The 26,733-nt window shown below is 43.9% G+C and overlaps 1 protein-coding gene across 4 annotated transcripts in view; it reads right to left on the bottom strand.

The window, feature by feature from the left end:
- Positions 1-26,733, bottom strand: part of NUP153 (nucleoporin 153) — a 310,572-nt gene that overhangs the window by 129,434 nt on the left and 154,405 nt on the right. For all 4 annotated transcript variants that reach the window (XM_033934594.1, XM_033934593.1, XM_033934596.1 and 1 more), the window contains 2 exons: positions 16,984-17,109; positions 3,426-4,055 (listed from right to left, as the gene is read on the bottom strand). In XM_033934594.1, the coding sequence (XP_033790485.1) occupies positions 3,426-4,055; positions 16,984-17,109 (756 nt within the window). The remainder of the gene's footprint in view (positions 1-3,425; positions 4,056-16,983; positions 17,110-26,733) is intronic.

Genomic DNA, 26,733 nt, shown 5'->3' with positions numbered 1-26,733 from the left:
GAAGAGTGTCCCACCGAGTTTCATGAGCCGAGAGCTTTTGAGTAGTGGAATCCATGGAATCTCCAAACAGCTCATCCCCCAAACAAGGTGCGTTGGCTAGCCGGTCCTGATGATTGACATCGAGTTCGGAAACTTGAAGCCAGGCCAGCCGTCGCATGGCTACTGACATAGCTGTGGCTCTGGAGGTCAGTTCAAAAGTGTCATAAATTGATCTGACCATGAACTTACGAAGCTGCAAAAGAGAGGAACAATTTTGGTGAAAAGCAGATTTCTTCCGGTCGGGGAGATATCTCTCGAAAACAGTCAGATTTTGTATAAGCTGTTTTAGATAAAATGAGAAATGAAATGCGTAATTTCCTGACCGGTTGGCCAACATCGCATTCTGGTACAGCCTTTTTCCAAATTTGTCCATGGATTTACCCTCTCTGCCAGGAGGGACTGAAGCATACACACTAGCCCCCTTAGACTTTTTGAGTGTGGACTCAACTAAAAGGGACTCATGAGGTAGTTGGGGTTTATCAAACCCAGGAATGGGAATGACTTTATACAAAGAGTCCAACTTGCGGGGAGCTCCAGGTACAGTTAAAGGAGATTCTAAATTTTTATAAAAGGTCTCTCTCAAGATGTCATGGAGAGGTAACTTAAGGTATTCCTTTGGAGGCTGGTCAAAATCCAGTGCATCTAGAAAAGCTTTGGATTTCTTTGACTCAGCCTCCAAGGGGATGGAGAGAGAATCACACATCTCCTTCAAAAAGGAAGAAAAAGAGGACACATCTGGTCTAGAGGAAGGTCCCAAAGCAGAAGGGTCCTCGTCACCAGAAGAGCATTCCCCTTCAGAAAGAAGAGGATCCTCTGAATCACCCCACAAATCAGGATCTCGAACTTGAAAACTCCGGTCCCGAGATTCTGGTGTGGAGGGTTCTAGGTGACAAGATTTGCGAAGCGATTTCCCTGACCTGATCGACTCGGTACCGGGAGATGTCACTGGATGCACCGGAGCCGAAGTCTGTACAGCCTGATGGTGAGCTCTCGGCTCCGGTGCAAGAACCAGCATGGAGACCGAGGAAGCAGATTGTACCGGTACCGACAAAGTGGAAGCCGATAAAATAGGGCGTTCCACTGTCGGTACCGGTGGCTCAGACCGGACCGGGACTGGAAGGCTCGGTGCCAAGAGTGAAGGAAGAAGGTGTTGCAACTGTTCCTTAAGCTGCACTTGCAGAACAGCAGCTATACGCTCTTCGAGTGAAGGCACCGGTACAGCCTTTTTCTTCTGCGGTACCTGCGGTGCTGCTCTACGCCCCGAGGATGAGGAACCCGATGTCGAGGGGCTCACCTCTATTGGGGCGGAGCGCTTCCGTGGGTGCCTCGAAGTCGGCAGGATTGGGCTCGCTGCCACCGAGACTGGAGGACGCTCCAACGGGGAAGGCTTCTTAGCCGGCTTACCTGAAGGAGTCGACGCCGACGCGGTATCGCGTGGCATCGATGAGGTGGGTGCCGACTGCGCCGGAGCCGATGTCGGTGTCGTAGAGTCAGACATTTCGGCACCAAAAAGCAATCTCTGCTGGATTTGACGATTTTTCAGTTCTCTTTTTTAAAGTCGCACAGCGGGTGCAGGTAGAAGCTCGATGGTCGGGACCAAGACACTGTAGACACTAATTATGTGGGTCAGTGAGTGAAATTGATCGTGCACACCGCTGGCACTTCTTAAACCCGGGTTGAGGGGGCATGAATGTAAAAACGGCTTCAGCCAAATCGAAGGCCGAGGCTTCGATGGTGGCAAAAGGCCCCGCCAGGGCGAATTCGAAAAAAGAAGAAAAAAACAAATGTTTTTTTTTTTTTTTTTTAAAGAAAAGAAAAGAAAATAAAGAAAAAAGGAAGGAAACAATATTTCCTTCAAGAGTTTACGCGAGCGGGAAGAATCAAAAAGATTTTCTCACAACGGCCGTTGAGAGAAACGCGTCTTCTTAGCTCCGCGGAAACTAAGAAACTGGGGACCGCGCGCCTCTGTCGGGCGGGAAGGCACTCGCACGTGCGCGGTGCGGCCTACCAGAACTTTCCAAGTTCTTAGAGTGCAATCACTCTAAAATTGTCCGTACCGGGGCTCCGTCGGTGCCGTCACCCATCAGTCAAGAATATGCTGCCTGCTTGTCCTGGGATAAGGGTATTAACGTAGAACAAAATCTTTTCCAGAGAAAGGAAAATGGTAAAACCAGAGGACATAATTTGAGGTTGAGGGGTGGTAGATTCAGGGGCAATGTTAGGAAATTCTACTTTACGGAGAGGGTGGTGGATGCCTGGAATGCGCTCCCGAGAGAGGTGGTGGAGAGTAAAACTGTGACTGAGTTCAAAGAAGCGTGGGATGAACACAGAAGATTTAGAATCAGAAAATAATATTAAAGATTGAACTAGGCCAGTTACTGGGCAGACTTGTACGGTCTGCGTCTGTATATGGTCGTTTGGAGGAGGATGGGCAGGGGAGGGCTTCAATGGCTGGGAGGGTGTAGATGGGCTGGAGTAAGTCTTAACAGAGATTTTGGCAGTTGGAACCCAAGCACAGTACCAGGTAAAGCTTTGGAGTCTCGCCCAGAAATAGCTAAGAAGAAAAAAAAAAAAAAAAAATTTAAATTGAATCAGGTTGGGCAGACTGGATGGACCATTCGGGTCTTTATCTGCCGTCATCTACTATGTTACTATGTATAAATTAAACAATAAAATTAGGATCTGAATGCCATTAAGAAAGAATGCCATGAACCAACAGGAAAGAAAGCAGGAAAGATATTCAATCAATCACAGATTCTGAGCTATTGTTCGACTGTCCCCACAAGAGACCCAATTATGGTTAATAAAAAGCTTTTGCTATAAAAGTGGGTTTTTAAGCAGGACCTTAAATTTTTTCAATAAACATTGAGATTTGATGACTAGATGACAAGCCTAAAAGCTACTGAAGCAGTGTACATTCTGGTACAGTAGGGTATGTGTGTGTCTGTGGGGGGTTCACAATCTAAATTTGTACCTGAGGTAATGGAGAGTTAAGTGAATTGCCCAAGATAAACAGTTGCAGTAGGATATGAGCTGGGTTCTCGTGGTTCTCGGCATACTGCTCCTAGGCAGCTTTCAGAAAGAATTACCCTTTGAGAATCAGTGCAAAATCAGTACGTAAAAGTACCCACAGAACCAGCACCTGTCTTCTGAGTTTTGAAAATTTCCCCCAATGAGTGTACATACCATCAAAAGTTGAATCACCTAAGCAATTTTCCTCACTCTGTCAATATAATGAAACAAATTTAGCACAGTAAGCCTTGAATAGCAGAGCTAAATTGTCATCATTCCACATTAACATTCATAATTTTACTTGTGTGTGGAAATTCTGCTCCATTTAAACAAAATTATTTTAAAATATATTTTGATAGCCACATATTACATACCTGGTTTCTCAGAAAGACAGGCCACACACTTGCTGTCTTCAGCCTTATTCTGCACAAGGCACACTGTGCAGTTCCAAGTCCCTGGTGGCTTTTTGAATTTGTCTCCAAATCCCAAGGGTGCTGTGTTCTGAGCACTGCTGGTGATTGTGTGTGCACAAGACAGTACTGAGGCTTGACTTGTGGCCACTGATGGTGGCAGAGCTGGCTTCACTCCAGTCCCTGGTTTTGGTGTTTCACAGGCCACACACTTTGTAGCTTTGGCTTTATTCTGTACCAAACAAGTATCACAGTCCCACATTCCCACCACTGGTTTGAACCGGTCCCCAAATCCCTGTGTCCCTGACACTGAAGTTGGCTTTGCAATACTGACTTGATTTGCACTATCAGCCTGCTTTGTAGATTCTGCCGAGGGTGTTTTGGCAGTCTGGCATGCTACACACTTGATGTCTGTGGCCTTATTTTGCACTAGACAGGAATTGCACTGCCATTGTCCCAGGGCTGACTTCAGGTGCTCAAAGCCTGCACCATACACAGATGAGCTCCTGTCAGCTGCTGGTTTTGCAGAGGAAGATGTGTTGACTGCTGTAGGCTGTTCAAGAGTGTGGGAGGTCGTCTTGGGAGACAGGAAATCTGAAGCAGAACACAGAGACAAGGCACACATTGTTATTGATACCTGACAGGAGCAGCTGAACTGCAGCTGGATTAACCCTATAGAAGCCCCACATGGAACTTACTCAGGCCTTAACTCCAGCTACCTATCCTTGGGAGAGTGAGAGATGAAACAAATGGGCTTGCTATTAGATGCAGAATTTTTTTTTTTTTTTTTTTTAAAGCAAGCATCAACCTGTGTGAAAACGTATAATGCATACCATCAGATCCATAATATTTGATAAAGGGCACTAAATGTATCTGTATCTGCCAGGGCTGTGGCGTCAGTAAAAATGTATCAACTCTTAACTCCAGTTTCAAAATAAAAATTTATATTATAATACATGGTAAATTATTAGATATAGATAATATTTGTCATGGATAACAAAGATACTTACCTGTAGCAGGTGTTCTCTGAGGACAAAAGGCATATATTCTCACATGTGAGTGATGTCATCCACAGAAACTGGTATGAACACTGCCAAGTACAATGTCACTTTAAATCTTTAAAAGAAGATTGCCAGAGAAACCTCAAAAGACTCAACAATAAGGCAAAAATGGTCCAAGGGTTCCCACAGTGGTATAACAGTGTTGAAGACAACTCAAAAGTAACAACATAAATAAATTGCTATATAATTTTAGTGAAGTAAGGTACCCTCAGTGTAAAGGGACAGCAACGGGATAAATCCTCCAACGCTTCACACAACAAGGTGGAGACAACCAAGCCCTTTGAGAAAGATCATAATTTCGCTGACCTATCATAGTTTGTACTTGAACAACTTCAAAGCGAGTTCAGGGGTGACAAGAAGGGCCTATATTAATCTTAGGGAGCAGTTCTGGATCTTCCAACTACAGTGTGTATCCCCTCATGGATTAAATGACAGCATTGAATGGAACACTATCGACCAGTCCCTGTTCTGCATTTCCTGCCTGTTTGTGATTGGCTCTTTTGATGTGTGACATCACTGATGTCAGGCTTTTAAGCCCAGTCTCTGCTCCGCTCTGTTAGCTCCTCCCTCCGCCCAGCTGACTTGAATCATGTGATTGACTTTTTGAATTGTGGGTTCCTGAGGAAGGGATTTGCTCCCGAAACCAGGCTGGTTGGACCTGGTAGTCTGTGGCGTTCATCTGCCTTTTCCTTGGACGCCTGAATGACAGTACTGAATGAAGATAAGTTTCTTTTTCATTTCAAGTTTGGGAGTTGGCTGGGGGGTTCCCAGAGTGGTAGCTGTGATTGAATTCACTTATGTTCACTGTTTATTATGGTGATTATGTTATTTGATTTAAAGCACATTTAGGTACCCGGTGATGGTGTGTAGGTGGGGGCTTGGTTGTCTCCACCTTGTTGCGTGAAGTGTTGGAGGATTTCTCCCGTCACTGACCCTTCACACTGAGGGTACCTTACTTCACTAAAATTATATAGCAATTTATTTATGTTGTTACTTTTGAGCTGTCTTCAACACCGTTATACCACAGTGGGAACCCTTGGACCATTTTTGCCTTATTGTTGAGACTTTAAATCTTTACCCCATACTGCACACATGCCAGTGCCTTCCCGCCAGATGTCAGCTCATAGAACCATCAGTTCAATAACAAAGCTAAGAAGCCTACTAGGGGAGGCGGGCAAGTTGTGAGAATATATGCCTGCTGCCCTTGGAGAACAGGTAATTTATCTTTGCTTTCTCCGAGAACAAGCAAGCATAATATTCTCGCATGTGGGACTCCCAAGCTGTCAGGCTCATGACTCTTTCCTCATACGAGAGGAGTTCCATCCCCTTTATCATCTTGGTCGCTCTTCTTTGAACCTTTTCTAGTGCTGTTATATCTTTATTGAGATAAGGAGACCAGAACTGAACATAATACTCAAGGTTGAGGTCACACTATTGAGCGATACAGAGGCATTCTTAGTCTTGTTTACCATCCCTTTTTTAATAATTCATAGCATCTTGTTTGCTTTCCTGGCCGCCGCTTCACATTGGGCGGAAGGTTTCAATGTATTATCCAGAATGACACCCAGATCTTTTTCTTGAGCGCTGAAGCCCGGTGGACCCTAGCATTCAGCAACTATGATTTGGATTATTCTTCCCACTGTGCATCACTTTGCATTTGACCACATTAAATTTCATCTGCCATTTGGATACCCAGTCTTCCAATTTCCTAAGGATATTCTGCAGTTTTTTACAATCCTCATGTGTTTTAACAACTTTGAACAGTTTAGTGTCATCTGCAAATTTAATCACCTCATTCGTCATTCCAATTTCCAGATCATTTATAAATAAGTTAAATAGCACCGGTCCCAGTACAGATCTCTGCAGCATAGCACTATTTATCCTCCTCCATTGAGAAAAATGGCCATTTAACTGTACCCTTTCTTTTCTGTCCGATAACCAATTCTTAATCCACAACTGAACATTGCCTCCTATTCCATGACTAATTTTCTCAGGAGCCTCTCATGAGGAACTTTGTCAAAAGCTTTCTGGAAATCTAGATACACTACATCAACCGGCTCACCTTTACCCTCACAAGTTTATTCACACCTTCAAAAAGTCAAGCAAATTGGTGAAGTAAGACCTTCCTCGACTGAACCCATGCTGACAGTCTCATTAAATGTTTCTCTACATGTTCTACAATTTTATTTTTTTTATAATTGTTTCCACTATTTTGCCTGGCGCTGAGGTCAGGCTTACCAGTCTGTAATTCCCCAAATCTCACCTGGAATCATAAGTACATAAGTACATAAGTAGTCGCCTCCGCCGGGGCAGACCAGAGGTCCATCCAGCCCAGCGGTCCGCTCACGCGGCGGCCCATCAGGCATATTGCCTGGTCAGTGGTCCCTGACTAATTTTATTGCCTACCTCTACAGTTATCTCTAAACCTTCCACTGCTCTTATCTGTACCCCTCAATCCCTTTGTCTTCCAGGAACCTATCCAGGTCTTCCTTGAAACCCTGTACTGTGCTATTTCCTATCACGGCCTCCGGAAGGGTGTTCCATGTGTCCACCACCCTCTGTGTGAAAAAGCACTTCCTTGCGTTTGTTTTAAACCTGTCCCCCTTCAATTTCATCGAGTGACCCCTTGTTCTTGTGGTTTCTTTCAAATTGAAAAATCTGTCTTTGTCAACCTTTTCGATGCCCCTCAGGATCTTGAAGGTCTCTATCATATCTCCTCTGAGTCTCCGCTTTTCCAGGGAGAACAACCCCAGCTTCTTCAGTCTGTCAGTGTATGTAAGGTTTTCCATACCCTTAATCAGTTTAGTTGCTCTTCTCTGGACTCCCTCAAGCATTGCCATGTCCTTTTTGAGGTACGGTGACCAGTACTGTACACAGTATTCCAGATGCGGGCGCACCATAGCCCGGTACAGTGGCAGGATGACTTCCTTCGTTCTGGTCGAGATACCCTTCTTAATGATACCTAACATTTGGTTTGCTTTCCTCGAGGCTGTGGCGCATTGTGCCGACGCCTTCAATGTCGTGTCTACCATCACTCCCAAGTCTCTTTCCAGATTACTGACCCCTAGCATTGATCCCCCCATTTTGTAAGTGAACATCGGGTTCCTTCTCCCTATATGCATGACCTTGCATTTCCCTACATTGAAGCTCATTTGCCACTTTTTCGCCCATTCTTCCAATGTCGTAAGATCCCTTTGGAGATTCTCGCAGTCAACCGTGGTTTCAACCTTGCTGAATAGTTTGGTGTCATCTGCAAATTTGATGACCTCGCATTTTGTTCCCTCCTCCAGGTCGTCAATGAATATGTTAAACAGGAGCGGTCCCAGCACCGATCCTTGAGGAACCCCGCTCGTGACCCCTTGCCAGTCCGAGTAATGGCCCTTTACACCAACCCTCTGCTTCCTGTCTGCCAGCCAGTTTTTGATCCATCGGTGGACCTCCCCGTGCACCCCATGGTTCCATAGCTTCCTGAGCAACCGCTCATGTGGTACCTTATCGAAGGCTTTCTGGAAGTCTAGGTAAATTATGTCTATGGGTTCTCCTTTGTCCACCTGGTTGTTTACCCCCTCAAAGAAGTACAACAAGTTTGTGAGGCACGACCTACCCTTGCAGAACCCATGCTGGCTCGACCTTAGCTGTCCATTTTTTTCGATATGGTCACAGATGCTGTCCTTAATCAGTGCCTCCATCATCTTTCCCGGGACCGATGTGAGGCTTACCGGCCTATAGTTTCCCGGGTCGCCCCTCGAACCCTTCTTGAAGATGGGCGTGACATTAGCTATTTTCCAGTCCTCCGGGATCTCTCCAGTTTTTAGGGATAGGTTGCATATTTGCTGAAGTGTCTCTGCTATTTCATTTCTTAATTCCTTGAGCACCCTTGGGTGAATGCTATCCGGACCTGGCGACTTGTCGCTCTTTAGCTTGTCTATCTGCCTGAGGACATCCTCCTGGCTCACCTCTAATTTGACCAGCTTGTTATCTTGATCTCCATTTTCTATTTCCTCTGGTTCCGGAATGTTGGATGTGTCCTCCCTCGTGAAGACCGACGTAAAGAAGTCATTTAACTTGTCAGCTATTTCTTTTTCCTCCCTCACTACTCCCTTTCTATCCCCGTCATCCAAGGGCCCCACTTCCTCCCTCGCTGGTTGCTTCCCCTTTACGTACCTGAAGAATGATTTGAAATTTTTTGCCTCTCCCGCTAGTCTCTCTTCATATTCCCTCTTTGCTCTCCTAACCACTCGGTGGCACTCCTTCTGGCTTTCCTTGTGTTCCTTTTGGTTGGCCTGCGTTTGATCCTGTTTCCATTTTTTGAACGATGCTTTCTTGTTACTGATCGCCTTTTTTACAGCTGCCGTTATCCATGCTGGGTTCTTTATTCGATTTTTCTTGCACTCTTTTCTGAACCTGGGGACGTACAGGTTCTGTGCTTCGTGCACCGTACGCTTGAGCAGGGTCCAGGCGCTTTCTACGGACTCTACCTTCCTTGTGCTGCCGTTGAGTTTCTTCCCCACCATTTTCCTCATTGCATCATAATTCCCTTTTCTGAAGTTGAGCGCTGTTGTTGTGGTTCTTTTCACCCTGGATGATCCCAGTTCTAGTCTGCACTGGATCATGTTGTGATCGCTGTTTCCCAGTGGGTCTAATACCGCTACTTCCTTTGCAGGTCCCCCCAGTCCACTGAAGATTAGATCAAGAGTAGCTTCTCCTCGTGTAGGTTCCATGACCAGCTGTTCCAGGAAGCAGTCCCTCGTGGCTTCCAGGAATTTGGTCTCTCTCCTTTTTATTTTTTTCACTGGCTTTTATCTGGCACCATAGGAGAGCAAGCATAGGCTGGTGGAAGCTTACGCAGGGACAAGATGGGGGAGGGCTGGCTCTGCCGGACCTTCGCTTTTATAATGAGATGGCTCCACGAGCTTTACACAGGGGACTCTGATTCCTGGTCAGCCCCTTATGCGGCTTTGGCATGCCTGGTTTGTCCACAGTGAAGGCATCCCCGCCTCGGATTAAACTCAGTATGGCTCACTCCCTTAAAGAAGGCATTGACTTGGTGGCGGCACCTGATTGGCTTTCCGGATGCTCACCCAGAGCCCTGATTTTCTACCAGGGGTGGGAGCCTCTCCGGGCGTTGGGGTTCGGTTTGGTACCCGTCAGTTTGGGCCATGTATCAGTGGTGGGAACCTCGCTACCATCCTCCTTTCCTTCGTATGCGGCGCTCCGCACCACCTGGGACTTGTCCTTTATGCCCTTTTTTGCATATCTCCAATTGAGACACCACTATTTGGATAATCTTCGCCGTCAGCCGGGGGGTGGTCATTTTTTAAAGGTGGATCAGATTTTCCTATCTCTTCCCTCTGCTCTTAATTCTCTCTCATTTTGGTATGGGACGGCGAGGGCAGAGCGGGAGGATACCCAGATGCCTACCTTGGCCTCTAAATGGTCACTGGAACTGGGGGAAGAGATTACCCCTGGGGTGCTTAAAGCCTGCTTTTCCAACATAGCCCAAGGAGCCCGCAATGCTCAATTGCAGGAACTCCAATTCAAATTGCTCCATCGTACCTATCTTACACGGACACAGAGGGTGCAGGCTGGCCTATGGGATTCTGAGGAATGTGTAAAGTGTAAGCGTATGCCCGGGACTCTACTGCACATTATTATTGAATGTCCACTTTTGGGCGTCTACTGGAATGGAGTACTGGATTTCATTGCACAGATCCTGGGGGTGTTGGTCCAGTGGTCGTATGGGATTCTAGTCTTGGGACATGATGAGGAGTTTTTGGCTCAGGGGCTGACTGCAGACCACTGGCGTTTTATGTATGTTGCCATTCTTGCTGCCAAACGGGGAGTGCTCCGCATGTGGATGGATGAGGCGCCCCCAGAGTTGGTAGGATGGAAGCAGTCTCTCTGAGAGCTGGCATAGTGGGAGCTGTGTAGCAGTGGGGGCCATGTAGGGAACTCTCCTAAGCTTTATGGGTCCTAGTGGGAACGGGTCATTGCTGAGTCTGCTCCCTTATGAGGGCACTTTGCCACCTTGTCTCCAGAAGCTGAGGGGTGGGGGGATGGGAGAGGGGGGATAGGGGTTGGGGGTTGTGCGGTTTTGTTTTGTCTGGGGTATAAACTTACGGGAGTAAACTCACAGACGGTGTTTTTCTTTTCTTCCTATTTTCCTATTTTGATATTCTTTACGGATGGGACAAGGCTGGGCTTTTGTTGTATTCCTTGCTTGGAGGGTACTTTTTTCTTGTTTCCATTGGTTGCTTTCTTCTTATGGCCCTCACAGCTATGCTCTGGGACTTGGGTATTGTACTGTATTCTTAGCCTGCCCTACCTGCACGAGACGCGCGTGTGAGCCCCGCTCCGCCCCTCCCCCGAATCCGGGATTTTGAAACAGAATCGCTCCATCGGGAGTCTTAGCCTGCCCTACCTGCACGAGGCGCGCGTGTGAGCCCCGCTCCGCCCCTCCCCCGAATCCGGGATTTTGCCACAGAATCGCTCCATCGGGAGCCTTTGCCTGCCCTGCCGCCGAGGTGAGCGTGTGAGCCCCGCTCCGCCCCTCCCCCGAGTCCGGGATTTTGATACAGAATCGCTCCATCGGGAGCCTTTGCCTGCCCTGCCGCCGAGGTGAGCGTGTGAGCCCCGCTCCGCCCCTCCCCCGAGTCCGGGATTTTGAAACAGAATCGCTCCATCGGGAGTCTTAGCCTGCCCTACCTGCACGAGGCGCGCGTGTGAGCCCCGCTCCGCCCCTCCCCCGAGTCCGGGATTTTGATACAGAATCGCTCCATCGGGAGCCTTAGCCTGCCCTACCTGCACGAGGCGTTGAGCCGTTTACGCCCCCCCCCCCCCCCTCCAGACCAACGGGAGCCTACTCTTTAAACTGCACCACCACCGGCACAACCAGCAATCTCTCCAAGCGGTTCTATTCAGGAGAAGGACAAGCTCCTCCACAGAACACAAAGCACTCGAGCTCTCCCTAGCTGCCTACAAACTAAATACTTCTGCATCCTTAACCTGCATTAATAATTCACGTATAACTGCTTAGCCTGCATGTATATGGAGGCTACAGCTAGCCGGACTCGATCCTGAGAGAGAGGTCAGCGTGGGAGCCCTGCTCCGCCCCTCTCCTGCCCAGCAAGGGAGCCATTTAAATTAACAGCGCTAACCTAAGCTGCCATCACAAGTTAACTTGAGGTGAGAGAGAATAGCAATTTAACACTAACTAGAAATCTAACTACTAAGGCCCTCAAAAGTACCAGCAAACCCTACAACAACCACTTTCTACCACTCACACAATGGATACAAGTACACCCAAACTCATCTTCGCCCTACTACTGCTTTCCCTCTTCACAGATAAATGGAAAACAGCAGGATACCACACACAATCAATCCCAATCATCACAGTACCACACAAACCCTTCCTACAAACCAGGAAACTCCAAACCCCAAGAACCTTAATCCTCTGTTCATCATCCAGCCATACAAGCATACCCTCAATTTGGGGAAAAAGACATACAACAAATGCCAAGACAAGCTCACAAAGACTACAGACATCACAAAAAATACTCACAAATATAGCTCCTACCCCTATCCCTCTCACAAAAATCACATCAATAGCATGCTCATACCTAAATATAAGATCGGTAAGCCCAAAGACAGAACTAATCAAAGACTGGCTAATTAAAGACAACCTAGGATGCCTCTTCCTTGCTGAAACCTGGCTCACAGCAGACACAGACCCTCACATTATTGAAATTTGTCCAAACGGATACAAAATTGAATTAGTATGCCGAGACAACAGAAGAGGAGGAGGGCTAGCAATCATAGTAAAAAACAACTTCAACATCAAAGTCCTAGCCAAGCACTCCACACCTCACTTAGACCTACTAGCCTGCCAACTTTCAGATAACACACTGACAGGAAATCTAAACTGCCTTCTATGCTACATCACCCCAGGAAAATGGAACACCACTAAACAAGAACTAGAAGAGTTCATCCTCCAGAACTCTCTTTCCTCTACAAATAATCTGATCCTCGGAGATTTAAACCTCCACCTAGAAGACCACACCTCCAAACAAGTAGTAGAAATTCTATCATACCTCAATACCCTATCGTACCAGATCCTCAACCCAGAACTAACACACGAAAAAGGTCATCAACTCGATATTGCAGCATACTCATCCCCTAATCTCAACACACAACATATCAAAATCACCAACGGCGCCTGGCAGCCCACCCTATGGTCGGACCACTATAAATATAACTTCACCATCAACTGGGAGCATAACAAAAATAAACCCACTCCTCCCAAAACAAGCATTATGTTCAGACAGAAAATCGATCCCACCACATTCTGGAGAGCAGTGGATCCTGCAATAGATTCCAGCAACCCTAGTGAATTCATAAATACCTGGCGGTCTCTCAGCGAACAGACCTTGAACAAACTAGCACCACTAAAACCAAAAAATAAAATATGTAGACAATCAGACAAATGGTTTGACACAGAACTCCTACATCTAAAAAGGAAATGTAGACAACTAGAAAGGGCATGGAAAAAACAGAAACAAGATAACACCAAAACAGAATGGAAAATCCAAATCAAGCAATACAAAATCAAACTGAAGGAAAAACGAAAAAACTATTACTCCAATCTCATTGGCACTGACAAACCAGACACAAAAAAACTTTTCAACCTAGTAAGAAACCTCACCGATACCAAACCATGCCTAGCCACCCAGGGAAACCTAACACCAACAGCCTCTCAATTAGCAGATCACTTCAAAAATAAAATCATCACAATCAGAACAACATTCAATAACTCACAAAACAACATAGAAGATATTCTAATAAAACCCACAACAGATGAAGCCATCTCAGTAGACAGGTCCTGGACCAACTTCCCTACAACCTAGTGGTCAGAACTGGACAGGCTATATAAAAAATACTGCAAGTCCTCATGCGACCTGAACAACTGCCCATCATACCTACTAGCAACAGCTTCCACCAACTTCAAAGCTAGCTACACGTTGTGGTTGCAAACCACACTCAGGGAGGGCCAGTTCCCACCAGACCTTGGAGAAATCATAATAACCCCTATACTGAAAGACCCCAAAGGTCTAATAAATAACCCGTCAAATTACAGGCCAATCGCTTCTATCCCTACATACGTCAAAATAATAGAAGGTCTAGTGGCACAACAGCTATCCATGTACCTAGAAACCCACAACATCCTACATCCATCCCAATCTGGATTCAGAACTAACCACAGTACAGAAACTCTCCTGGTATCTTTACTAGATATAGCCCGAAGACACCTCAGCCAAGGAAACAGATTGCTAATCATCCAACTTGATCTCTCAGCGGCTTTCGATCTAGTGGACCATTACATACTTCTCCAGATTCTAGACGCAATAGGAATCTCAGGTAAAGTTCACAACTGGTTCCAAGGCTTCCTTAAAACAAGAACATATAGAGTCAAGTCAAAAGAAATATTATCAGAACCATGGTCTAACCCCTGCGGAGTGCCACAAGGCTCTCCCCTCTCTCCCACACTTTTCAACCTATTCATTGCTTCCCTAGGCAGCACCCTAGATGCCCTAAACATAACTTCATTCAGCTATGCGGACGACATAACCATCCTCCTTCCATTCGACATCCACGACCCCATCTCCACAGGACGCCTGAAAACTACAATGGAAACAGTAGAAAAATGGATGACAAATCATAAGTTGAAGCTGAACACGGACAAAACTAAATTCCTACTACTAGAGAAGGACAAAAAACCAACCCTAACAGAACTGGAAGTAAACTCAATCAAGTACCCAATACAGAGTTCCCTCAAAATCCTGGGAATACAACTAGACAGATGCTGCACTATGCAAACACAAATCCATAAAATCATCCAAGGAGCATTCTTCACAATGCGAAATCTGAGAAAAATAAGAAAATTCTTTAATAAAGACCAATTCAGGATCATTGTCCAATCCCTCGTGCTAAGTATGGTAGACTACTGCAACAGCCTTTACCTACCTTGCCCAAACAACACAATAAAAAAACTACAGACCGTCCAGAACACAGCCCTCAGACTCATATACTCACTCAGCAAATACGACCACATTACCAAAGCATACATAGAATCTCTCTGGCTACCAATAAAAGCAAGAATACAATTCAAACTCTACTGTCTCCTATTCAAAGTAACCCACGGCGCGGCACCCAGCTACCTAAACAACCGTTTTCACTATTATCTCTTATCCAGAAGAAGGAGAACAGAACATTTTCACCTACCCTCCTCTCAATGGTACTCGACGTAAGAAGCTTTATGACAACCTACTAGGGACACAGGCAGCTAATATTGACTCCGACATCTCAAAATTACTGATCGAAATTACAGACATAAAAGAGTTCCGAAAAGAAATAAAAACACTACTGTTCAAAAAATATCTCCCATCAATCTAAACCGCCATCTAATGAGTTCCCAACCAATTCCTTTGGGAATAGAATCTCTTTATCCAACCCAAACTAAACACCCCTACTGTCCATATCATCAACATTAATTAACCAACATCATGCAATCATCAAAACAATAAATACACCTCCACTTATAGGCATATGATGCTACTCTCCATCCGAAGAAACTTGACTCAGCTCATGTTACATCTTTTGTAATCTAGAATATATTGTAATTCTTATTCTCCACCAGTTGTAAATTGACTCAGTTGCTATGTAACATCTCCTGTGATATTGAATGTACTGTAATTCTTCTCTATTACCTGTAATTAACACTTCTCCTGTAATGTAATTTTACTGGAAATGCCCAGATATCTACTTTATTGTAATCCGTGGCTATGTTACATCTGCTGCGATATTGAATGTATTGTAACTCTTCACTGTTACTTGTAATTTACTCTTCTCCTGTAATGTAATTTTACTGGAAATGCCCAGATATCATCTTTATTGTAATCCGCCTAGAACCGCAAGGCACAGGCGGAATAGAAATCCCTAATGTAATGTAATGTAATGTATTCTTCTTCCTTTTTACCTTGTATTTGTATCTGCCTCTTGTTTGGCTGATTTTGCTGTGTTTGTTTGTTTGCTTCTTAATAAAAATATTTCAAACCAAAAAAAAAATAGAGGGAGACAATAAACAAATAAACACCCACTAAACAATACTTGACCAACGTAAAACAATAGGAAAGTTGGGAGAACTACAATTTAAAAGTGAAGAATATATAAAAGGTAAACCACAATAGGGAAGCTAGGGAATAAGGATTATTGAACAACTCTGGTTTTATCCTCCCTAAGCGCACCTTTACTCCTTGATTATCCAATAGTTCCATGGATTCCCTCATAGGTTTTCAGACTATGTGCTGAGGAGTTTGTGTTACTGCTTGCTTCAGCTCCTCTCGGGTGTAGATGTTCTAGGAAAAGCCCAATGCTTCCAGTCACTCAACCCCCCCAGATCTCTCATGAAAATAGGGAGGGGGGGTTGGATGAAATGCAGCCAGCACCATGCTATTAGCGCCTAAACAGCCTGCACTCTTGGCCCCTAACCAAGTCAAAGGGGCAAGCAAACACCAGAACGGACCCTGAGCTCCACTAATCTTCAGCAGGCTGGCTGAAACAGGGCTCCAAAGGATACACCTGCCATCTGTTGATTTAAAATCTGCTCCTCTACACACAGGCAGAGAAGACCCTTATCAAAAAGGATCTCAGATTTTACGAAAAAGACTGACTAGAGCAAAAAACCACAAAGCTATCACAAAATAAAAAGAAATAAACAGAGCAGATCAGAAGACACCTTTCATGCTCGCCTACAGAAAGAGAAACTGAAGAGGGCAGCAGGCTTCTGTCTATTCTCACAGACGCTGTCTTTTGCTTGCGAGAATAGACAGAGTACTATAAGGTTCAGCATTCCATTCCTATTGCACTGGAAGGAGGGACTATGCCTTGCCTAAACAGGAGGTTCTAAGGTGCATTACATACTGTCATTGCTGTTAACACATAGAAAAAGGTCATTTATGTTACACATATTCATTTTTGCAACTAATGCAAAGCGAGTACAATAGTTTATCACACTTCAGTGAGAGGGCCACTAAAATGTACTAACACATTACATTTTTATTAAAATGAACATGTGAAATGAATCAAGAATTTATCTAAATCTACTATTTTCTTGCAGTTACATACCCAACCCACAGTAACCAATCCCACATTATTAGTATCTTATCTCAGGATGAAATTTTGCAAAGCAGTAAAAGCTGTATTTATGCAGACCTTTATTTCTCTGCTGACATAGCCCCAACTATATGTTGCTGCCACTCAATGTTTTTCTGTCCGTATTGTATCTATTCGTATTGTGTCCATTCTCAGATTTTACAATCTGGAACCAATTTTACTTGGCTTGGCAGAACAAACAAACATGATTTTGGGGCTGCCATTGCATAGAATCTGGCCCCAGAACCACTTACCAGGGCTTTTCAGAATATCCAGCACGCTCCCCTCTTTCAAGGATCTCGCAGGTCTGAAGGGCCCCTCAAAGGTCTCATGGTTGTTCTTCTTGCCACTGGTGCTGTTCAGAGTCACAGTATCCTTGGCTGAAATGAGTAAACATGTAAACCACTTCTGGAAAAAATGTATTTTTCACCTGTAGCAGATGTTTTCTGTAGATAGCAAGATTGATCAGGCACACAAGTAGGTGGTGCCATCACATGTCACTAGAAAGGAATAGTTCTCCCAGAATTCAGAACTAAGTGTAAAATTTCTGAGGATGCACAAACTAGAGAGGACATGGGAATGATGACAATCCAAGGTATTGGCGAGAAAAAAAATCCATTTATACCAGGGATAGGGTAAGGATGGATCCAAAAAGATCGAGGATGGGAGCCAGATTACGTCCCTTTGCACACTAGAGTTGCACGGGGACAGAAATCCAACCCATCTCTGCAAGTAATCTCTTCAATCCCTGCCCATCCCCATATACTTCAGAAGTAGTTATTTCATTTAATTATGCTACTGATTTAGAGGCTCTGGTAAAGACCAATTAACAAATAAGCAAAGATACTTTATTAGGAGGAGAGTGTGGCGCAGTAGTTAGAGCTACAGCCTCAGCACCCTCAGGTTGTGGGTTCAAACCTTGTGTTGCTCCCTGTGAACCTGGGTAAGTCACTTAATCCTCCATTGCCCCAGGTACATTAGACAGATTGTGAGCCCACCAGGACAGATAGGGAAATTGCTTGAACTACCTGTATGTGGTTGTAATACTATAAAAAGGTGGTATACAAGTACCAATCTCTTTCCCTTAATTTGGAAATATTAAACAGGAAGAATACATACTTTGAAAATGGGTCTCTGCCTGACACTCTAATGTAAATATAAAATATAAATACTCCAGCTGAACAGGATCCTAAAGCTATGTCAGTTGAAGACTTCCTCTAAAACAGTGTCCCGCAAATTTTCTCAAGACATGGCATACTAAAGGTAGTGGCCGTGGCTCCTGGAAGTGCATGGATATCGCCTTGATGACATCACGTGCATGTGTGACATCATCATGTCGATGTCTGCATGTGTGTGAAGGCCCTCCGGGCGGGTCCTGAGACACCAGTGGGAGGTGCCAGAAGGGAAGAGGGCCAGAGAGGATAGGTGCTGGCGCCCACTGATTGCCTACAGGACGTGCTTCTCGCCACAAGAGTCACGTCCTGTAGGTAGTCAGCTGGCGCGCCGGAGTCTCTCCTCCACAGTGTATCGCGGAACACCTGAAATCTCAGGAGGCACACAGTTTGAGATACATTGCTCTAAAAGATTAAAGGGTTTTCCCACCCCACATGCAAATGTTATACTTCCAAGCAGCAGGAGGTGCTAATCAAATGTGGAACTACAGGTTCCAGCATGCACTGGACTATGAAGCTCAGTGTTGAGTCATGGGGGTGGGACTCACAGAAGAGAGGTATTTCTGCCCAGGCTGAGTTTATTCTGGAGAGGTCCCAGAGGGAGAAAGAGGAACTTTCAAGTTTTCCCCAGAGACAGGCAGATAAAGGCATTGGGAAAACAGACTGATATAAAGGCAGACTGCTCCTTATTATGACCGGGCTAGCCATGCAGATGATCACTCACAATTGGAAAAATTATGATCGCCTTAATTTTCCTTTCGGGTGGGCAAATTTATGCTTATGCTATAGGTATGAAAAGATGAATGCTGATATGTTAAGGCATAGTAATGCATTTAAATTAGTGTGGGGCCCCTTGAAGTCTTTTATCACTTCATCATAATTGTCACTTATTTTTACTTTTAGTGAATTTCTATACACATCCAGGGTAGGGTGGGAGGTTGGGTGGGGAGGGTTATTTCTTTGTTGTATTCTTTGTTTATATATACATGCATAAGTAATAGTAGGGGGAGAGTATTCTTTATGTAATTTTATTGATTGAAAATAAGTGCTTACCGTTATGGCTACTGAATGTATAGTGTTCTGCACTTTTTAATGATTTGAAAATTAATAAAGATTAACAATAAATAAATAAAACTGTGAAACACATTGACAAACATGATTTAATGAGACAGAGAGTCAGAATTGGTTCATCCAAGAGAAATCTTGCCTCATCAATTTGCTGGACTTCTTTGAAGATATTAATGAACATGGGGATAAAGGTGAGCCGGTTGATATTGTGTAATGCAGTATGTACATCCTACCTCGAGAAATTCTCTATTCTCCTACCGTACCAATATGGCTTTCGCCCCAATTTCAGTACCGAATCCCTATTGATCTCCCTGATCTCCAAGATTCAACAACTTCGCTCCCGCAACAAGTTTGCCGTCCTCCTGCAATTCGATCTTTCCGCCGCTTTCGACGTTGTTCACCATGATATCCTAATTTACCAACTATCTGAGATTGGCATTACTTCTACAGTCCTCGAATGGTTCTCAAAATTCCTCCGCTCCCGATCCTACATTGTCAATATGAATGGCACTTCATCCTCCCCCTGGACACCAACCTGCGGAGTCCCACAAGGCTCCCCCCTATCTCCCATCCTCTTCAATATTTATATGTCTTCTCTAAAACTCCTCCGTTTATCCCCCCTCGAAACAATTTACACCTACGCTGATGACATCCTTGTCCTTCTTGAGACTGACTCAAACCTCACTAATCTCTCTGAGAACATCTCCTCCTGTATTTCGAACCTCCAATCTTGGGCCCACACCATCCAAATGAAACTAAATGAAACTAAAACAAAACTTTGCTGGCTTGGCCCAAATTTAGCTCAGCTACCCACCTCAATCCCACTGCGCTCTGGCCCTACTTTGCAACTTGAAACCTCCAGCAAAGTCCTGGGTATTACTATCGATTCTACACTGTCCTTCAATGACCACCTCAACTCCCTGGCAAAAAAATGCTATTTCAGCCTTCACATGCTGAGGAAAGTAAGATCCTATTTCCACCAAACTCATTTTGCCGTTCTTGTCCAATCCATCATCCTCTCCAGACTTGATTACTGCAATTCTATCTTCATATGCCTAACAAAGAAAAACCTCCTCAGACTCCAACGGATTCAAAATGCCGCAGCCAAGCTCATCTTTGCCAAAAGTAAATACGATCACGCCTCTCCGCTCCTTCTTAAGCTTCACTGGCTTCCGATAATTACCAGAGTCCATTTCAAATGCATCTGCCTAACCTTCAAGATCATCCATGGCATCCTCCCCCCTCTAATTCCGCTTTCTTGGAACTCCTCAAATCCCAATACCACCAGACCCACCCAGCAATTGAAGCTATCCTTCCCCTCGATAAAAGACATTTCCCTCCCAGGAATACTAGGAACCTCCCTCCACTTCAAACTCACCGAACTCTGGAACAACCTTACCTCCCCCCTTCGGAACCTGAGTGCTCTCCAACCCTTCCGCAAAAAACTGAAAACTTGGCTATTCACAAAAATCTAACACTTCCCTCCTCATCCGACATCCTAGCCCACTACCTCCCCCTTCCCCGATCCTCATCTAGTCCTTCCCTTGTAGCTCCTTTCTCGTTATAATCCCTGTAAACCGTGCCGAGCTCCACAACCTTGGAGATGGTGCGGTATATAAACCTAAGGTTTAGTTTAGTTTAGTACAGTAGTGATAAATACAGGGAGATGGACATAGGGGAGATGCTGGACAGGGAAATAGAGGGGACACAGAGAAGGGAAAGTTAAGTACACAAATATACAATATGTTTGGTGAGGACAGAGGAGAAGAAACAATGTCAAATGAGCAGAAGACCCTGGCGAGTGAGTTAAGAGATGGCAGATGGAAACAGAAACCAGAGCCTGGGATCAACATGACTTGAAAAATAAAATGACCAGACAACAAAAGGTAGAAAAATAATGTTAATTTTTATTTTTGTGATTAGAATTCAAGACAGCTGAAATGATTATCCTGCCAGTGCTGGTGCTAGACATGAATAAGTTTCAAGGCAAAAATTTGGAAGGGGACCCCAAAGCCATTTTCAGCTTCCAGCAGACTTAAAGCCTTTGTCTAGCCAGGGGGCAGTTGCCCTGATTGCACCCCTTAGTCTAACACCATCCCTAGCATTTGTGATCTTTATGTTTTGCACAGTATAGGAGGAAATGGATCTTTCTGTTTCTTTGGTGTTGTACTTCATGGAAGGTGTGGCTTCTTGGGATTTTGGTTTAATTTGAAAATTAATAAAATTAATAAAGATTCAGAACACCTCTATCAAAATAATTTACGAAGCTAAAAAATTTGACCATGTCTCACCCTTACTCAAGGAGGCACACTGGCTTCCCGTTGCACATCGCATTTTATTTAAAATATGTTTACTCACTTTTAAATCATTAATATTTCAAACCCCCGCTTTTATTTTTAGAGTTTTAATTCCTTATACTACTTCAAGAACACTGAGATCTCAGGATCAACATTTATTGGCCATTCCCTCACTGAGAGTCATTAATACGAGGCGTCTTACTATTTTTTCAGTGACTGCTCCTCAGTCTTGGAATGATCTCCCACTCTATATAAGAGAAGAAAAGAATTTAGACAAATTTAAGACTAAGCTTAAAAGTTTCCTTTTTAATGATGCTTTTAGTGAATAAATGATCCTTTAATCTATCTTTATCTTATGCTTCTTTTTTTTTATGTTTGTCTTCCCTCCCATTGTTTTTACCCTTATATTAAATTTAATACAGATTGTAACCTTTAAATAATCTTCCTGTTGTTTCTATATTGTATTTATGAATTTTTGTTGTTTTGTTTTTGAAATATTGTATGTCTATGTAATAATTTACCTATGTTTTTAGATATTTGTAACCATTTTAGTATATCGCCTAGAATGTAGATTAGGCGATTAATCAAACTATATAATAAACTTGGATAATTAATCAAACTATTTATCATTTTTGGTCAGCTTTTATGTATTTGCCATTTGTGTTGTGTGTGTGATCGAGGTATTCTGTTAGGATGAATTTTCTATGTAGCACTCAGTTTTCCTGATAGTGGTGGGGATATTGGAGGGCAGACAGGTTTTATTGATCCTTTTTCTGTATTTGTGATTTATAAAATGGCAGTTGTACAGAATATTGTTGCTTTTTATACTTTAATAAAATGATTTCAATATAAAATCATAACTATTTAAGACTTGTGCAGATGGGATCAGACAGAGCTCGCAGGGACAGGGCAGGCACAGAGACAGAGCTCACGGGGACGGGACGGAGACAGAGCTTGTGGGGACAAGGCGGGGATGGAGACAGAGCTCGCAGAGATGGGGACAGGGTGGGAACGAAGACAGGATGGAAACAGAGCGGGCGGGGACGAAGACAGTTTGCGGAGACGGTGAAGGAATAAATTTTTCCCCTTTCTCTAGTGTCTGATCAATCATGCTGTCCATGGAAAGCACCGACTTCAGGTCAGAAACAATGCTTGTTCCATCAATAGGCAGCAATGAGTCAGACACACAAATACAGGTAGATGACTCCCAAATTCAGGGCTGTTCATGTCTTTCGGAACAGACCATTCATCAGGAGTAGCCCACTCATGAAAGGCAGTGAAATTTAATACTTAAAAATGGGGTATACATAGGAACGAAAAAAAGAAAAAAAAGCACAGTTACTTACCGTAACAGGTGTTATCCAGGGACAGCAGGCAGATATTCTCAACATATGGGTGACGTCATCCACGGAGCCCCAATGCGGACAGCTTCACAAGCAGACTTGCTTGAAGAACTTTTAGAAAGTTCGCGACTGCTGCAGCACGCATGCGCAAGTGAAGCCACTGGGTCTGGTACAATTGATGTGGCTATGGACTCCAAAGAAGATGACCTGATGAGGATGAGTGATGCCTCGATTTTGAGACACATTTCCTGGGTAGTCTCGGACCCACCGGTTCTAAGGGTGGCATGTCCGGAGGGGTTGGCTTAGCTATCTTACCTAAAAGAGACAGTGAGGATAACAGCGCCTCAGAAGAAAATTTAGCTGATTTCCCCAAAGACGAAGACTTCCCCATCGAGGAAGGATTGAGCGAGGTTAAAGGTTTTTGCCCATAGAAGACTTCGCTGGAGTCGAGGTCGGAATCGGGGTCAAGGCCTTAGGTAGAGACCGATCCATTCCCCCAAATATTTTTTCAATCTGGACTCGATGACGTTTAAGGGCTCGATTTTGAAGTGTAGCACAGCGGTCGCACGACTCCAGATGATGATCAGGTCCTAAACACTATACACACCAGTTGAGTGGGTCAGTGATGGAGATCATGCGTTGACACTGGCTACACTTCTTGAACCCTGTGACTGGCCGGGACATGGAATGAAACACGGCCGTGGCAAAATCGAAGCCTGCAGACTGAGGCCGTGGAGTAAACCCCACCGTGACACGATCGAAAAAAAACCAAGCAAAACTTTTTATTAAAAAAATCAAACGCGCAAATAACACAGCGACCCTGTAAAGAAAATACACGAGCTGTGGTGAGAGAAGGCACGAGTTTAGAACTAACTCTCGTGCAGAGCTTTGAAACGAGGGCTTCTCGGCTCCGCGGTAAACTTAGAACTGAGGAGACGCGCGCCCTACTTTGTGCGGGAAGTTCTTCAAGCAAGTCTGATTGTGAAGCTGTCCGCATCAGGGCTCCGTGGATGACGTCAACCATATGTTGAGAATATGCTGCCTGCTTGTCCTGGGATAAATAATGGTCCTTGTCCTAAGCCGTGCAGCTGAGTGATGCACAGCAAATGCTCTGACGCCCATTCAAATGATATGGGCATCAGAGCATTTACTGCACTGGCCTGCGCTGTTGGGCTTAATAAAAGAAGGAAGTAAGTCTTTTGGAAGTGAATGATATAACACTGTTAGAGAATGCACCTTTTTTATAATAAATGGAAAAAGGGAAAAAAACTAAACTAGTGACAATGAAGGGCCTGCTGCACGTGCATGCTCAGAACTTTGTACTTAGTTCTGAGAGAGCTGTTCCAACTTGGTGACATATGATGTCATCACCTACTTGTATATCTGACTCAACTCCTATTTGCTGACAGAAAAACACAGAGCTGTCAGACAGAAATGAAAAGAAAGGAGAACCTTTTATGTGGGGGGCTAACAGCTATGAAAGCTGAAAATGTAAGGAACCATCACTAATTCTGATGACACTAATTCTGATGAGAACAATACCATATTTAGAAATCAAGCTACTCTGTGTATATTTCAAAGTTAAACAAACAAAAAAAAACTTATCAATGTTTCAAAGTTGAAAAACATGCATGTATTCTATACATAGAGTCTTTGTTAACAGTAATGTAGCACATTAATAACTATTTAAACAATCAAGTTCATGGAGCAGCTGATAATCACTTCTAAATAGTTATACAAAATAGCAATGACTGTAAACTAGGGCTGTACATTGATTAAATTTTTAAATTGCATGATTAATCAAAATTAATTATATGACCCAAATTTTAAAACTCAAAAGAAATTCAGCATGTGCAGCCCTACTAAAAAATAAAAGTCTCCTTTCACAAACAGAACTCACTACTTTGTAAAAGGGCCCAAAAGTCTGGGGATTTTATTTTTATAATTCTCCTCTCTCTCCCTTTTCCTTCTCCTACATAGGCACCTCCCCTCCTTTTTCCCTCTCCTACATGGGCACCCCTCTCCCTCCCCTTCATAGGCACTATCTCCTCCCAGAAACCTTTTCTCCCCTACCCATCATCTCCTCCCTTCTCTCTCCCCTTTGTCTTGACTTAACATAGTAAATGACGGCAGATAAAGACCCGAATGGTCCATCCAGTCTGCCCAACCCAACCCAATCCAAATCCTTTCAAATTTCTTCTTCCTAGCTAATTCTGGGCAAGAATCCAAAGCTCCACCCGGTACTGTGCTTGGGTTCCTATTGCCGAAATCTCTGTTAAAACCTATTCCAGCCCATCTACACCCTCCCAGCCATTGAAGCCCTCCCCAGCCCATCCTCCACCAAATGTCCATATACAGACACAGACCGTGCAAGTCTGCCCAGTACTGGCCTTAGTTCAATTTTTAATACTATTTTCCAATTCTAGATCCTCTGTGTTCATCCCACGTTTCTTTGAACTCAGTCACAGCAGCAGTGTCACAGTCGCAGCAAGACAGAGGAGGGAGTCGGCAAGACGGTAAACACCCGGGGGCAGCAGAGGAAAACACTGCATGGCCCTTGACCGGGGCCGCTCAAAATACTTAATGGGGCCGCCTGCGGCCCTCGGGCCACAGGTTGGACACCCCTGGTTTACACAATGAAAGGCATTTTGTCAAATAGTCAGGCAAGGAGCCGTAGATTCCCTGCTGGATAATTTTCAAGATTTTAAACTGAATTCGAAAATGGATTGGCAAACATTGCAATCTTTTCAGAATTGGGGAAATATGTTCATAATGGGACGTTCCCATCAACATCCATGACGCTGAAATTTGGGCCATTTGTAGAGCCTTGACAGACACAGAGGGTATTCCTAAATATATCCCATTACAAAAGTCCAACTGGGATAATGCCATTGTTTGCAACACCTGTCTAAAATCCAAGTTTGTCAACATATTCTTCAACTGTGCTAGGTTTTTTCATAGCAAAGTATGCATGCTTCACTACTCTGGATATTTGTGATTTAAATGTCAGTTTCACATCTAGGAGAACATCTATTACTATAATCTCTTCCCTAATCATTATCACATGATCGTGCAAATTTATTTCCCCGGGCCAATGATCTTCTTCTACCTCTCCAACAATCATAATTTCAGTTTTTCCTAAATTCAATGTGAATCCCTTACTCAGCATCTACTCAATCTTTTGCATATACACTTCTCCCTGCGTATTTGCGGTTTCAGCATTTGCAGTTTCGATTATTCACGGTTTTTAGCTTGATGGCTCCTCCCCACAAATTACATCAGCTTGCATAGAGAAATCGTTGATTCCAAGCGTTTACAGAGAAAATCAATGATTCCCAGCACTTTGTTCACTGTGTTTTGCCTCTCCATCAGAAACAGGCCAGGTCTCCCACCATGTTATTTGCGGTTTCACCATATTCACTATGGTTTTTAATAGAAAACAGCAAATACCATATAAAAAATTTATTTGCAGTTCTGTTAACCCCCCTATCACAGCGAATACGGAGGGAGAAGTGTAACCATTTAGCTCTTGTATCAGCTTATTATCCCATTTATGGATCTTAAAGAAAAACGGAACATCATCATCAGCATAAACCTTGTACGGAATGCCCAGCCTAATAACTCCCCCAGTGGCGAAAGATAAACACTGAAAGTGCTGAACAAAGGGTTAACAATAGTTCACCAGGTTTTGATTTATGTTGCACCAGGGAGAGATTTGAGATCAGAAAATGGGATGAGGTTGGCAGTGGATAGTTTGTTAAAAGCACACTATGTAGATACTAGAGCCTCTATATTATCAATAGCTGGGGTGAAACTATGGAATGCCTTGCCAGGTCAATTAAGTCTTTGTGTAGAATGTGCTAGCTTTAAAAGATTATTGAAAACAGTTATTTATTGATGCATTTATGTAATAGGACCGTCAGTCTGACAGAAGTGCAGATGTTAGGCCAATAAAATTAAATAATAAAATAGACACTACACGTCATCCTAACGTCTAGAAATTCCATTATGTCCGCATCAAGTATCTTCATCTAAACTAAATTCATCTTTATGTTCTCATCAAGTATATTCTTCTACACTAAATTCATCCTCTCCAGATTTAAAAACTAGTCAACTCAATATAG

The sequence above is a fragment of the Geotrypetes seraphini genome, chromosome 2, assembly GCF_902459505.1.
Source record: "Geotrypetes seraphini chromosome 2, aGeoSer1.1, whole genome shotgun sequence".
Classification (NCBI taxonomy): Eukaryota; Metazoa; Chordata; class Amphibia; order Gymnophiona; family Dermophiidae; genus Geotrypetes; species Geotrypetes seraphini.
This window is presented reverse-complemented; position numbering and strand designations above follow the sequence as displayed.